At 36.4% G+C, this 16,034-nt stretch overlaps 1 protein-coding gene across 1 annotated transcript; it reads left to right on the top strand.

Moving 5' to 3' along the window:
• The first annotated feature begins 11,296 nt into the window (after nt 1–11,296).
• On the top strand, nt 11,297–12,400 carry LOC138364965 (putative leucine-rich repeat-containing protein DDB_G0290503). Its single transcript, XM_069325052.1, has one exon. It carries the CDS (start codon nt 11,297–11,299, stop codon nt 12,398–12,400), a length of 1,104 nt encoding a protein of 367 aa, XP_069181153.1.
• The last annotated feature ends 3,634 nt before the right edge of the window (nt 12,401–16,034 follow it).

The following is a 16,034-nucleotide window of genomic DNA, read 5'->3' as shown; positions in this document are numbered from 1 at the left end:
AAATTGATTTTTTAATTACCACCGACAGTGAAAATATACATAAGAAATATTAAGAAAATTCGTGTTTGAATTATTAATCTAACTTTTTCGGTCATATTTAATAATATATATATATATATATATATATATATATATATATATATATATATATATATATATATATATATATATATATATATATATATATATCACTAAGAAGTCTTTGACCCGGCGAGGATTCGAACCCATGCCATCTATGATCACCCCTAAACGTACACAGAACCGTGACCACCGCACCAATGATCGTCTATAAGGATTGGTCAGTCTTGGTTCTTATTAAGTAAGCTCCCTGACTGACCAACCCCCGACGACACTCATGGATCCATTTGGGTACAGTTTTTCATCAATTCTGGCGCATGCACGGGCCGCACTGAGTTGACCAATCCTTATAGACGATCAATGTTGCGGTGGTCACGGTACTGTGTACGTTTAGGGTTGATCCTAGACGGCATGCGTTCGAATCCTGGCCGGGTCAAAGAGTTCTTAGTGATCTATAGCCTGCGCGTTTATGCAGCTTTCTCATATATATATATATATATATATATATATATATATATATATATATATATATATATATATATATATATATATATATATATATATATATATATATATATATATATATATATATATATATATATATATATATATATATATATATATATATATATATATATATATCGTAGCTAGTAGCCAGAACGCACTTCTCAGCCTACTATGCAAGGCCCAATTTGCCTAATAAGCCAGGTTTTCACGAATTAATTGTTTTTCGACTACCTAACCTACCTAACCTAACCTAACCTAACTTTTTCGGCTACCTAACCTAACCTAACCTATAAAGATAGGTTAGGTTAGATTAGGTTAGGTTCGGTCATATATCTACGTTAATTTTAACTCCAATAAAAAAAAATTGACCTCATACAAAATGAAATGGGTAGCTTTATCATATCATAAGAAAAAAATTCGAGAAAATATATTAATTCAGGAAAACTTTTCTTATTAGGCAAATCGGGCCTTGCATAGTAGGTACGACATATATATATATATATATATATATATATATATATATATATATATATATATATATATATATATATATATATATATATATATATATATATATATATATATATATATATATATTTATATATATATATATATATATATATATATATATATATATATATATATAGACATATATATATATATATATATATATATATATATATATATATATATATATATATATATATATATATATATATTACCCCAAATGTGCTAATATCACTCTCCACTTTCAAAGATCCATACTTCCACAGTGAGACCTTCCCTGCTTCTCCTCCGGAAAGCACTGAATCTGAGTCGGTGCCTTCTAAGTAGGAAATCCTGAATGATCATCCTAAAAATTTACAGGACTGTAATAGTGCTCCTCTCCTATGTTCTGATTCCATTCTCGCCTCTCCAGATATTACGAAGCCCTTCATCATCAATGTCGACGCCAGTAACACCTGCACCGGGAGCGTCCTAATGTAACAACGAGGCGAGGAGGTTCTTCCTGTCAGCTAATACAGCTACAAGTTGAAGCCCCATCAAAAGAACTACAGCACTGTAGAAAAGGAACTCCTCTCCATCGTCCTGAATCTGCAACATTTCGAACCTTACCTACAGGGGAATCGGTCTATTACCATCTACTCGGACAATAATTCCCTGCGGTTCCTACAACAGGACCAAATCAGCAATCAACGTCTTCTACGCTGGGCACTGTACTTGCAGAATTATAATCTGGAGATCTTCTACATCAAACGTTCGGACAACATCATAGCCGACGCCCTCTCCAGGGTATACGAGGTAGAGACAGCTACTCCTACCTCTACACCAGCTACTGAAGTAACTTAACCCGTAAGAGGAGGCTTCGGGGGAGAGCTGTTACGATAATCTCCTTCAAGAGAGATTTGGCCTGCTTTTTCCTATCGTCATGTTACTTCAGTACATCTACAACATCTAGATACTACAAGCAAGTGTAGTACGTATTGAGTAAAATACGTTTCTGCCAAGCGCATACGTTTCAGACACTCGCTCTCCACCTCCCCCCTCCACCTTCTTCGATCACCAAACCACCACTTCCAGCCAGCACGCTTCTGATTAGTGAATCGACGTCTGCACCTCTGCACTTCAGCGCCATCTACATAGCCGATGACTGAGCCTGCACGAGCCATTGGATTTAGAATATCCTGTGCTCTCTAGCTGATACAACCATCTGATATACGCTCTGTTAATTAGTGGATGTTCTCAGCTAGCGCTTTATTCTCAGCACCTGTTAATTCATTTCTTGTCTTTATTCATTGTAAATTAACATCACCACTATTTTATTTTATGTTATTTTTTGACTTTATAATCTTGTTTATTTGCACTCTACATAGCCAAGGGATTATCTTAGTTCATATTTGTTTTCAAGTTAAATTAAAGTTTCGTTGTTCATACTATTTGTTTTGCGTGTTTTCCCTTACTTTACCACAGAAGGCAACAGCCAAGCAGTCAACTTTTTTTTTTTGTAAATGTGATAGGCATTGACACCAGCCATTAGGAGGACTACCGAACACCTACACTTCTTTTTTCCATCATATTTAATGGGGGCCTGTCCTAGGAGCCTCAATCAGGTACTAGTACCAGAACATCAATTTGTGGTAAGTGTACTTGGCTTTGATACAGTTGCTTTTCAATATTTTCATAACTTTTAATATTTATATGGTGCTGTGTATTTTGAGCATCCGAAGGTAACATATTGTGAGTGTTGGATAACTGTGGATTATGTGGTGACTGGAGGCCTCAGTCTTACTCTTAATTGATCGTCCATCCCTCAGTGTTATTACTCGTGTATTCCACGTTTTTCGTTCCTAGGATATTTCTCAAATTCAGACAGATCATCATTTTGGTACCCTGGTACTTTGATTTGTCTTCAGGCCACGCACCCTATCTTCTGCAATCCGACCAAAGGAGCATACAGAAGGCCATAGTTCCTCTAGCATGGACTACGCTGAGTTGGGACCTCAACAGCAGTTCTCGTCACCAGTTGACACTCGCACCCCTACAAGTCGGTCAGAGACGATGATATTTACTCAGGTAGGGAATTAGCTTTCTTTTTTTCAGAGCACAAAGAACGCTAATTCTGTAAGTATCATATAATTAAGTAGGAAACCCCTTGCTCATTGGTCCTATAGAGACCCGGCAAGGTATCCCTACATTCTTGGACTACCCTTTCACTTTTGAAACAATTAAAAGTATCAGTTGTTTTAGAAACTATCGGTTTCATTTATTTAGTAGGATTTTCTTGCCCTTATTCTCTTATATTGAGTACCGGGTACAAGATTTCCTTCGATTTTGATTGACTAATCATTTACCATCTAATATTTACGTTAATTGTTAACGATTAAATTTCCACAGGATAGTTACCAGTTGCCACGTCATCCTGTTACTAACACTTATAATATCACAGGTATATTTGTTGTACATTTATTTGCTATCTCAACATGTTTCGTCTCCCAGCATTTCGTAGTGATCCAGCCAGTGAAGTAGGGAACTTAATTCGTGGCAAGAGGACCGAATTACAAACTCTAGCACACGAGTATCAACTAGAGGCCTGGTCGGTCAGGAGGCCTGGTCGACGACCGGGCCGCGGGGACACTAAGCCCCGGAAGCACCTCAAGGTAGATGTTCCCCATGGAGCCAAGAAAATTGACTTGCACAATTTTATCATGGACCACCTCTTAGATGAAGGAATTATAGACTCTGATGCTCACGAAAACTATTCTATTGCAGATCGACATGCTCTGGCAGCTATAATATTAAAGCTAGAATTAGCGAAAATAGAGCGTGAGCAACAAAAAGAAGCTCTCCAGATGAAAGAACGCGAGGCTGCCCTAAAGGAAGGAGGAAGAACAGGAACGAGAGGCTGCCCTAAAGCGTGACCAACTGAAAGAACAAGCTGCCTTTGAGAAAGAAGCTCTACAATGAAGGGAATGTGAGGCTGCCCTACAGAAAGAAGAACAGGAACGTGAGGCTGCCCTACACCGTGAGCGGGAGAGGGAACAGCTAGAAGCAAGATAACGTCACCTGGAGGTGCAACGTGAGCACGATAAGAAGCAAGCTGAGAGTGTTCTAGCATTTCGTCGACAAGAACTCACCTTGGAAACTACACACCACACTCAGCGCCAACAAGCTACAGTTAGTCTCCCAGTAAGCTTCAATGTCTCCCATACCAGTAAGTTAATGCCACCATTCGTTGAGACAGAGATAGATGTGTTTTTACTACTTTTGAGGCCCTAGCCAAAAAAACTTAGCTTGCCTGAAGACCAATGGTCTAACCTTCTCAGAGTGCATCTCACAGGTAGAGCTGCGATTACTTTCAGTACCTTAGCGTCTGAGAAGCCCTGAAGCCGTACCAGACCCTGAAGCAAGCAGTTTTGGACGCCTACCTTCTCTCCTCCGAAAGCTACAGACAAAAATTCCGTGATTATCTAGAGGCAAGTACCACCACCTTTTTAGAATTTGCCAATACTAAGTAAAGATATTTCATGAAATGGCTGGAAGCAGCACATGTCTCTACATTTTCAGAACTCGTCAACCTCATTCTAGTTGAGGAATTCTTTAGACGTGCTCCCCCTTCCATCCGTTTATATTTAGCAGACAAAGAAGAAACCGACAACATCCGATGTGTGAAGTCGGCTGACACCTACAGCCTTATATACCGGCTAACACCTACAGCCCTATATACCGGCTAACACCTGACCCACCTTCCAGTAAGAAGTCTTGGTCTAGTTATGACAAAGTGAGTACCGATCAGGCGAGCTCTCAATTGTATTGTAAGTATTGCAAGCTCTATGGACATACCATAGATATATGTGGAAAAGCTCAATGCAAAGGCTATAGTGAAACTCCTAAACCCAAACAGACTCCTCCTAAGTCCGGTAAGCCTGTGATGAATGTTGGTGTTCCTGTTAATGATCTTTCTCTCTTCAGCAAACCCCTGTATCCTTGAACAGTCTCTGCCAACAGTACAGATTCGGAGGGACGTTTCAAATTGAAGGTCTTGAGGGACACAGCGGCTCTTCAGTCATTAATATTGAAATCGGCTGTGCCTAACATCACCTACACCGGGAAAACCGTCCTTATCACTGACCTCACTGCTACCACTCTGCATCCACTCGCCAGAGTCCACCTGGATTGTCCTTTCGTGATCGGTGAAGTCCAAGTCGCCATCCGGGAAAAGCCTTTTCCCATGTCAGGGGTACAACTTCTCCTAGGCAATGACTTGGCAGAAGATTTGCAACCTTCCAACCTGATCATCATGGACAAACCCCAGGTATGTGACTTTGTAGTGGACAACCCCATCTTAAAGTATGTTCCAGCAGAGGTCCAAGAAAGTGATAAAGTCTCTCCTCCGGTTTTGGTGACCACCGTGAGCAAGCTGCACACCCGCAACCAGCTGACTCTACTGCAACCGCTGTCCCTCAAGACCATCAGAACCTACCACAGAATCTTACTATGTTGGAGTTCCGTAAGTTACAGAGGGAGGATCCTTCATTAACACCATTATTCTTCCAGGCTGAGAATCAACCTGACAGTATCCCTGGGTTCTTCCTAGAGAATCAGTTGCTCTACCGAACGTACTGACCCAGTAAGCTGACGGAGGATGACGATTGGGCTAATGTCGAGCAACTAGTAGTTCCCACCAGCCTACGGCCCGATATTCTACACCTGGCCCACGGAGCGCTTTCTCACTATGGTTTTAATAAAACCTATCACGGAATCAGACAAGACTACTGCTGGCCAGGTATGGTTAAAGATGTCAAAAGTTACGTACAACAGTGTCATATATGTCAGATGGCAGGAAAACCTAACATCCCAATTCACTCACTTGCTGGCCAGGCCTTGGGCTGATAGGATGTCCTCGCCTCCTCTCCCCTCTTTGGGTCAAGTCCCTCGTCCCCAACCTCCCCTCGTTGTTGGGGACGAGGGACTTGACGAAGTGGAAGAAGGAAGTGGAAGTGGAAGGAAGGCGGGGAAGTGGTTCAAATAGCATCGGCTATCACTTCCTTTTGTCCGGCCGTGATGGTCAAGCGGATTAAGGCGCCCTGTAGTTACCAGTTGCGTTGCTCCTGGGAGTATGGGTTCGAGTCACTTCTGGGGTGTGAGTTTTCAGTCGCATATAGTCCTGGGGACCATTCAGGCTTGTTCGCATATATATATATATATATATATATATATATATATATATATATATATATATATATATATATATATATATATATATATATATATATATAAGATCACCAAAGAAATCTTAACAAACAACACAGAAATCATCGATAGATAGAGCGATAGCAGGCGGCTTGACATCTGTGAGGCATTACACATCAAGAAGTCAACAACAGCAATCAACAGCCAATTAATGCACAAAACGCACCTAAGCATTAAAGCCGAAACGTTCACCTCATTTCATATTTCCCTGTGGATTTTCCGCATATATATATATATATATATATATATATATATATATATATATATATATATATATATATATATATATATATATATATATATACATATATATATATATATATATATATTATATATATATATATATATATATATATATATATATATATATATATATATATATATATATATTATATATATATATATATATATATATATATATATATATATATATATTTATATATATATATATATATATATATATATATATATATATATATATATATATATATATATATATATATATATATATATTTATATATATGTATATATATATATATATATATATATATATATATATATATATATATATATATATATATAAATATATATATATATATATATATATATATATATATATATATATATATATATATATATATATATATTTATAAAACCTAGAAGGGGTACCACCTCTGGTGCAAGTGTAGGGACCCATAGCCTCGGAGAAGAAAATAAAGAGTACTCAGAGAAGACCTTGTGGATCCTCACTGAACGCTTTGATATTTTCTTCTCCTACCACCCCGATTCTTTTGGTAAGTGTGTATATTTTTCTAACTTTATTTGAAAATGTCATTACACAAAAAAAGTTACAATATTGATTACATGCAGGGTACAAGGCTGCTTGTCACAAGTTGAACAGCTCCTCCAGATCCTCAGATGGCGGGCAGGAACCGTGGATGCAGTGAGCATTTCCTCTCTGGATTGCTACACTAAGGCGCTGAAAAAGAAAACTGGCAGCTCTAGGGTCTCTAGTTGTTTCGATTAACTTAGACCCTAACTCCTTCAAAAAGCTAGCAGCACTTTTACCCCAGGCACCAAGTGTCTCTGAGGCAATGGGGAGAAAATTGTAGTGGTGCTCAAGGTCTCTGTATTTACGTGACTTGCCCACTTCCCGGTGATTGGCAGCTCCTCCTGCTTGTGTAGCACTGAAGTCAACATAGGTATTGGCTAAAGTTGAAACGCAAGTGTAGTCCCACACCAACTGTCTATCATTCTTCCAGGGGTTCACCGTAATTCCGTCTGGGCGACCGACAGGCTCATCAGAGTTGCGGGACATTAGGTAACGGGGCTCTCTCTCTGCTGGACAACCGGCTGTGGTAAGGCTTCTCTTAATAATGGCATTAACCTCGCCGTGTCTTGCATGCCATCCTCCCGTCCTTTGGCAAAGAAGGCCATGCCGTCAATATCTGTCGGCCTCTGCCTCGCAGCAAATACACCTGTATTCGGTGCGGATTGGGGCAGCGAGGCGGAGAGCCACGGCAATTCGGTGGGCCTGCGGTGTGAGACGGGTGCCGGTTGCTGACATTGGGGTTGCAAATAGGAAATCACCTGCATGGGGAGCTGCTACAGCTCTAAGTCGGGCAGTGCCATGTGGTGTTGTCGCAGCTCCTAGCAAAGTTGCAGCTTCTTGGTCGGCAATGGGGCGATCCCAGCTGGATTGCTTATGGGCTTCAGAAGGCGGTGGTTGGGGTGCTGGTCCTGCGAGAGAGACCCATTTGGTTGTGCAGTCTGTGAAGCTGGGATCATGCACCCCTGCCTGTTGAACTAGGTGCTCAGGTAGGATTTCCTTCACCAAGTTGTCAGACCCCACTGAAGAGGGCAGGAACGCTGGTACAGCAATTTGTGTTGCTGTGCGCACGCCAAGGCCCCCGAGTCTGAGAGGAACGTATATATATATATATATATATATATATATATATATATATATATATATATATATATATATATATATATATATATATATATATATATATATATATATATATATATATATATATGTCGTACCTAATAGCCAAGAACTCCTATTTGGCCTAATATACAGGGCTCTCATCACGGTAGGCAAAGTTTGCTGAGCTCGTGATTTTTAAGCTTGTTAGACAAGGCCATCTATCTACTTGGACAATTAGGCAATAGATTTTTTTATTATATATTGGAGAGTGGAGTGTATTTGTGTAGAAACAAGTAAAGGTTCGTCAGGAAGACATAGCGGGATGTAGACAGTGTCGACGTCATCAAAGTGATACCTAATGATAACTAAAGGAACAGGCATCATAACATCTTAACCCATCTAACCAGCTGTTTTTTTTTAAATAATAATAATAATAATAATAATAATAATAATAATAATAATAATAATATATGTAATATTTACATATATTATTATATATACTTAAAAAAATAGAATGAGCGTATAATTTAAATTGGTTGAAGCTTGTCTTTTCAACACTCACGGTTATTAAAGAACATTATATAAAATTCTCCATTTATTAGGTATAAAATATTAGAGGGTGGGGGGGATAAGATATATTATTATATTGAAAGCCATTAACGTATCGTGGTAAACTAACAGCCAATATGAAAAGAGGTATTGAAATTTTATAAATCTTTAAACATTTTAAAAATATTAATTTATCTGTTATACTTATTTGTTTCCACATTTGTTTCCTTAATGAATGAAAACAAGTCTTTAAAGATTCACCTGATGATGATGAGGGAGCCCGTCGGCCAAGCGGACAGCACACTGGACTTGTGATCCTGTGGTCCTGGGTTCGATCCCAGGCGCCAGCGAGAAACAATGGGCAGTTTCTTCCACCCTATGCCCCTGTTACCTAGCAGTAAAAATAGGTACCTGGGTGTTAGTCAGCTGTCACGGGCTGCTTCCTGGGGGCGGAGGCCTGGTCGAGGACCGGGCCGTGGGGACACTAAAAAGCCCCGAAATCATCTCAAGATAACCTCAAGATGATGTCTTTTAAGATGATTTTTTATACTAATATATTGGATGAATCCTTTAGCACATTTCGGGCACTTAAAAGGTCTCTCACCAGTATGGATTTTCAAATGATTTTTCAAAGTAGTAGGGAAGATGAATAATTTAGCACATGTAGGACATTTAAAGGGTTTCTCACCAGTATGGAATTTTAGATGATTTTTCAGACTAGTAGCGTAGACGAATTCTTTAGCACATGTAGAACACTTAAAAGGTTTCTCACCATTATGGATTTTCTGATGTGTCTTCAAATTATATTTGTCTTTAAAAAGTTTACTGCACATAGGACACTTAAAGGGGTTCTTCCCTGTATGTACTACCAAATGTCTAACCAAACTTGATTTAAAACTAAAAAAATTCCCACATGTATTACACTTGTGAGGTTTTTCGCCTGTATGAACTCTCATATGTAACTTTAAGGTGCGTAGCCATCTGAATTTTTCCCCACATGTAGTATACTTGTAAGGTTTTTCGCCGGTATGAACTCTCATATGTATCTTTAAGGTGCATAGCCATCTAAATTTTTCCCCACATGTTGTACATTTAAAGGGTTTCTCACCAGTATGGATTTTGAGATGATTTTTCAGACTAGTAAGGTAGATGAATCTTTTAGCACATGTAGGACACTTAAAGGGTTTCTCATCATTATAAATTTTCTGATGTGTCTTCAAATTATATTTATCTTTCAAATGTTTACTGCACAAAGGACACTTAAAGGGCTTCTTCTCTGTATGTTTTACCAAATGTCTAATCAAACAAGATTTAAAACTAAAAAAATTCGCACATGTAATACACTAGTAAGGTTTTTTGCCCGTATGAACTCTCATATGAATCTTTAAGAAGCATTGCCATCTGAATTTTTTATTGCAACCTGTACATTCATAATGTTTCTTCTCATTATTTATTTTCGGGGGCGTTTCTTTGTGATGTTGTGGTTGAAATGTTGGTAATGATGTAGTAGACTGTAAAGTTACATTGGACTGTTGTATTTGCTGATGAGAAGAATCTGAAAATGATTGAGGCATTTTTATATAGTACTTTAATGATTCCCCCCCCCCCCCTTCTCAATATACAATGAGAAAAACTAAAAAAAATATGTACAACAGATAAATGAAAATGGTTAAAAATGTTTAAGGATTTATAAAATTCCTCAATTACCTCCATTGTTTCATACATGCTCTTCGTTCAATTATTGATGTTATTTCCAAACAACTTATTCTGATACCGGATGAGTAAGATTCTTAAAACAGTTAAAGTTTAATCAAAATGGAAAGAGACATCCTCATATCTCCGACCCCTCTTTCCTTTAGTAAAAATATATATAATTCTATAATATAATATATATATATATATATATATATATATATATATATATATATATATATATATATATATAAATTATAAATTATAATAATAATATATTACAATTCCCTCGGATTTTCATAGATGATTGCAACATTATAAGAAGCAGTTGGGGTCTTGGATAAGCTATTAAGCACAGTACAAATAATAATCTATGGTTCGTTTCCATTTGATATTTCATGAGTTTCTCTAAAAGAAAATACGCGATCGTTTACCTGGTCCGCCAGGCGATGATCACCACCACACCCTACAGTAAGTGGGCCTGGCATTTCTTGTGAGTGCCCATCCCTCACTAAAACGACTTGTGGATATGGTGAGTACAAAGCCCTTTGGCACTCCACTGGTGGCTTTACTACGCCAATCGAAGGTCTCACCCATATTGCTTAGACAGTCCCTTATCACTTAGTAGCACCCTACCAGTTTCTTTTACCTGTTTCTTCAACTTATGTACCAGCCTCTGTGTCAAAGGTTTTCCGACAGTCCAAGAAAATGCAGTCCACTCATCCTTCTTTTTCTTGCTTAATTTTTGTCACCTGATCGTAGCATTCTATTAAACCAATAATTTAAAAAATGAGTGAAATAGTTAAAACAATCTTGAATATTATAACATTCCCAGACGACGGTTCCTCGGGTTCAGGAGAACGTATATTCATAAAAACTCTTATTAGCAAATTTGTTGTTAAGAATGATGACGATAAAAGAATGATTCTATTATTGAATAAAATGCTTCATTTGTTTACTATCTCTCATCGATATATTAAATTAATAACCGAAACATATCCTCTTAAAAGTCGGAATCAACAAAAACAAACAATAGCTCATTTATATACAAAATGTAATGAATGCGAGAATGAAAAAAGTGAATTAGAAATTAAATGTGGAAATCAAGATGCCACAATAACAGATTTAAATACAAACGTGAGAGATTTAGAACTTACTATTGTGCAGCTCTCAGAGAAATTAGGAGACCAAGAAAATGAAATAGAGAATTTAAAGAAGGAAAAATCAACGCTTCAAGATAATCAAAATAAATTGAAAAATAACCTAGAAGATCGAAACAATACTGAATTAATGAAGCTTAGAATCCAATACGATGATGAAAAGAAACAATATGAAACAGAATATGCATTTATGTTAGATGAGAAAAACAGACAAATTCAACATATTTCTGAAGACAAAGACAAACAAATAAAAGACTTAGCTGATGAAAAAGAAAAACTAACCAATTTATTAAATTCAAATAATACTATAATAAGATCCAAATACGTTACACTCGAGAATGACCTAAAAACATGTAAGCAACAATTAAATAGTGCACTTGAACAATTAACTATAAGTTATCAACAAAAACATGAATTATATAGGCAAATAAATACCAATTTAATGTCTCTTGAAGAATACCAACTAAAATTAGCCACATGTGAAAACGATATAAAGAACCAGAATATGCAATTTCTGGAATGCCAACAAGCCCTACAAAAATGCAAAGATGATAAACTATCAGAAAAAGAAGAATATAATAATTTATTAGTATCCCAAAACCATTATGTTCAGGAATGCCAACAAAAACTACTAGATTGTGAAAATTCTAAAAAAATAAAGTATGATGAATATAATACATTAGTAAAGAATATAAATGAAGCAAATAAATATAATATTGAAACATTAGATTGACTTTATACAAAACCTACATTATCGAATAGCGATATAATTCATTGTTTTTCAAGCATATTTCCATTAGATGATGATGAATCGAAAGCAACAGAAAAATCATAAATTGAAGCAATAATAAATAAGTTCATTCATCAGTTGACTACCGAACGTGATAACTACATTCACGAAGAACGTGAAAAGGACATTAGAGACAGGATTTCCCGTTTAAATTATATTAATAATAATGATCCACACCAAAAGAATATATACTTAATATTTGTACTAATGAGGAAGAAAGAAATTTATTTAATTAAATATTAGAAAAATTTAAAACTAATACTATCGATGAAACAGTATATAAACACGAACATCAAATAATGCCCTATGTAAATGAAAATGATCATTTAAAACGGCAATTAGACGAACCTAATTATGTTGCTAAATTGTTAATAGACGCGATGGCATCAATAGTTTTAGTTAAAGAAATTATAATACGACAAATTGTTGACCTATCTTGAGGTTATCTTGAGAAGATTTCGGGGCTATTTAGTGTCCCCGCGGCCCGGTCCTCGACCAGGCCTCCACCCCCAGGAAGCAGCCCGTGACAGCTGACTAACACCCAGGTACCTATTTTACTGCTAGGTAACAGGGGCATAGGGTGAAAGAAACTCTGCCCATTGTTTCTCGCCGGCGCCTGGGATCGAACCCAGGACCACAGGATCACAAGTCCAGCGTGCTGTCCGCTCGGCCGACCGGCTCCCTGGAAAGAGATCATAAAGGGATGAATGAGGAAGTTATAAAAGTTTATACATTTGTTACTATTTTATATACATTATTCCAGCAGGAAATAAGGCAAGATTTGAATGCAAATAATGTACAACGCTTTTATTACATTATCTTGAAGGTGATTCGCAAGTCCTCTTCTGATAATATTCATGAAATACTGGCTTTACAACAACAAAATGATATAAATATTAAGACCTTACAACAAAGAAATGAAATAATAACTTCTAACCTGTTGACCATTCAACAGACAAATGCTAGTCTCCAGGATTTCACCAAACAAATGCTTTCAGAATTAAGTGAGACAAGAATGCATTTGTCGATGATTAACCATGATGAGACTTCGGTGGACCCCACAGAATACGAAGAAACTCAAATGAATAAATTCACTTCGATCATCCAAGCCGTCACTACTCAGCTCGATGCTTACTTGGCCGGGACATGCAAATATAAGTATTTGAGATCAGCATTCGACAAACTCTCAATAAGAGAAATGTTTTGCAGGAATGAAATGGCCAAATCTGAAATGATGCAATTATTTATTTCACTTTCAAATCATATCTTTGAATTTATATTCTGCGCCCAGTTCTATAAGAATCTTGTCACGGTAATAAACGATAATATTCTTCGGCGTTCCATTCAATTAAACCTTCATTTTTCACGAGAAATGTATAACCACCAAGATATGCTATCTGAAATATTAAACATACCGATGATAAATGAAGCTATAGAAATAGCACCCGTTTTCCCGATTCTATACAATATTAGTAAATTAACCCTGATATATGGTACGCATTCTATAAGCAACTATGAGATAGTAATCAAATAGTGTCTATCGATAACGAAAAGAAGAATTTAAAATTGATTGCGTTATTGCACGAGACTAATATGGAAGCAGAAAAGTCATGGTTCCTTAAAAACCTGAAAGTTAAGTACGAAAGTGTATTGGGTGATGACAGCATTTTAAAAGCAATCGCCTCTCAGAAAGTTTCTTTGCCTGAAACTGTTGAGAAAACAACCACACAAAAAATAGATAAAACAAAATTAAAAGACTTAAAACAAAGGGCAAAATATAAGACTCAAGGCAGGCGACAAGTCGAGGCATTAACAGAGAAAAAGAATCAAAGGGATAGACATGTAAACATTATAAGGGGAGGAATAGTTGAAAATAAATAAGAGGATGTTGATGGTAAGCAGTTAACTCATTAGAGAAAGGCATTTTGTAAATATAAAAAAAAAAAAATAAGAGCCGTGGTAGCCTTCAATTAAAAAATAAGTACAGATAATAATTTATTTGGGAACTGTTTTATAAACTAAATCATCAACAATGTTGCCATAGATCATCTCAGGCTGTATGAGTTTTTATTCTTTGGATAATGTTGTTTTAACACTAGAGTGATCTTGTTGTTTCCTAGAGATATAGCAACGTTACAGTACATTAATATGTTATAAAAGTTTTTTTACCCCATTCATCCTATTTTTTCTTTCTTCAAAGATTGACCTGATGTCTTCTTATACTATTCAAACAAGTCAATCTAACCCAACCACGGTGTAGAAAGAGACCAACAAATATAAAAGAAACTACTTCTACCTAGTGCATAATAATTATAAGGATGGTTCTTAAAGAGGAGCAGACTTATTGTTAAAAATATCAAAGCTAAACATAAAATTAATATATCCCATTTTGAACTTGAAATTTAATTTTCCACTTCTTGTATTTCAAATTCTGCCATATAAATGTGATAATGTTTATATTTGGCTTCATGAATTATATGGTGACTCATATCGATCACTTTAGTATCTTTCTCGTAAGTTTCAGAATTAAGCTTATGAGTAATTGCTTGGCCCAGACTGTTTACCTCAAACTGATTAAGCAGGTCAAAAATCATCTTGCCTCCTCTAGAACTTTTGTGGTCGTCCCATCCATAGCAATTATGTTTGTACATTGAGGGTAAAGACGAATTATTTAATATATTGCAGACAAATATATCATATATGGTGATATTTGCGGGGTGGTTACAGATTGTGGAGGCCCCAGTTTAATATATTGACCCAAATTTATGTCCTGTTCCAACAATTTATGAATCATTTCCTTGCGAATGTTATTTAATGTAGCGTGGGTCATTTCTTTATTATACCCTCCAATATTATTGATAGATAAATATAATTCTAATGGTAACAACACTAGTCCCACTGATAAAATAAATGATAATGAAGTCGAGAGACCAGATAAAAGCCGGAGTGAAAATTGAATGCCCATTTCGACCATAGATGATCGAATGATCATCACCAAAAGTTGAACTACCATTTGTTGAGCTGACGCTCCGGCCATCATTACTGACAATACTTCTTGAAGAGCGTCACGGAGGATGTTTTCTGAGAAATATTTTAACAATCTTGAAATGATTTTAAGCACTCTAGTTGTACCTTCAATTTCGGTTATATATTAATAAATCAGAAAATTCAGAGTTTAAATTATTTATTATAACATCCAAAGAATTATAAGTAGTAGTATACTGCTCAATGAGTGATACATTTTCCGACGATATCACTACATCTGCCTTGTCCACAAATAATTCCTTTTCGAGTATTGACTGTGGAACAACTTTTTCGCTATAACCTCTATCTACATCCATATAATCTTGCTTGCCCCATTCATCTATAAGAATGCTACTCCCTCCCGTGAGAGCAAATACGTCCACTAATTCATCATCAATGAATTGGTTAACAATTTGTGTACCAAGTATAAAGCCCAATATCTTGCGGTGGATATGACTATGGCATTGATCTATCTGACTATCGTAGTATTTACAAAAGCGTTTACAATATACTGGACTGAAGTTTATATTCTGATACTGAAAATTCCAGGACA

This window comes from Procambarus clarkii, chromosome 15, assembly GCF_040958095.1.
Source record: "Procambarus clarkii isolate CNS0578487 chromosome 15, FALCON_Pclarkii_2.0, whole genome shotgun sequence".
NCBI classification, from domain to species: Eukaryota; Metazoa; Arthropoda; class Malacostraca; order Decapoda; family Cambaridae; genus Procambarus; species Procambarus clarkii.
This window is presented reverse-complemented; position numbering and strand designations above follow the sequence as displayed.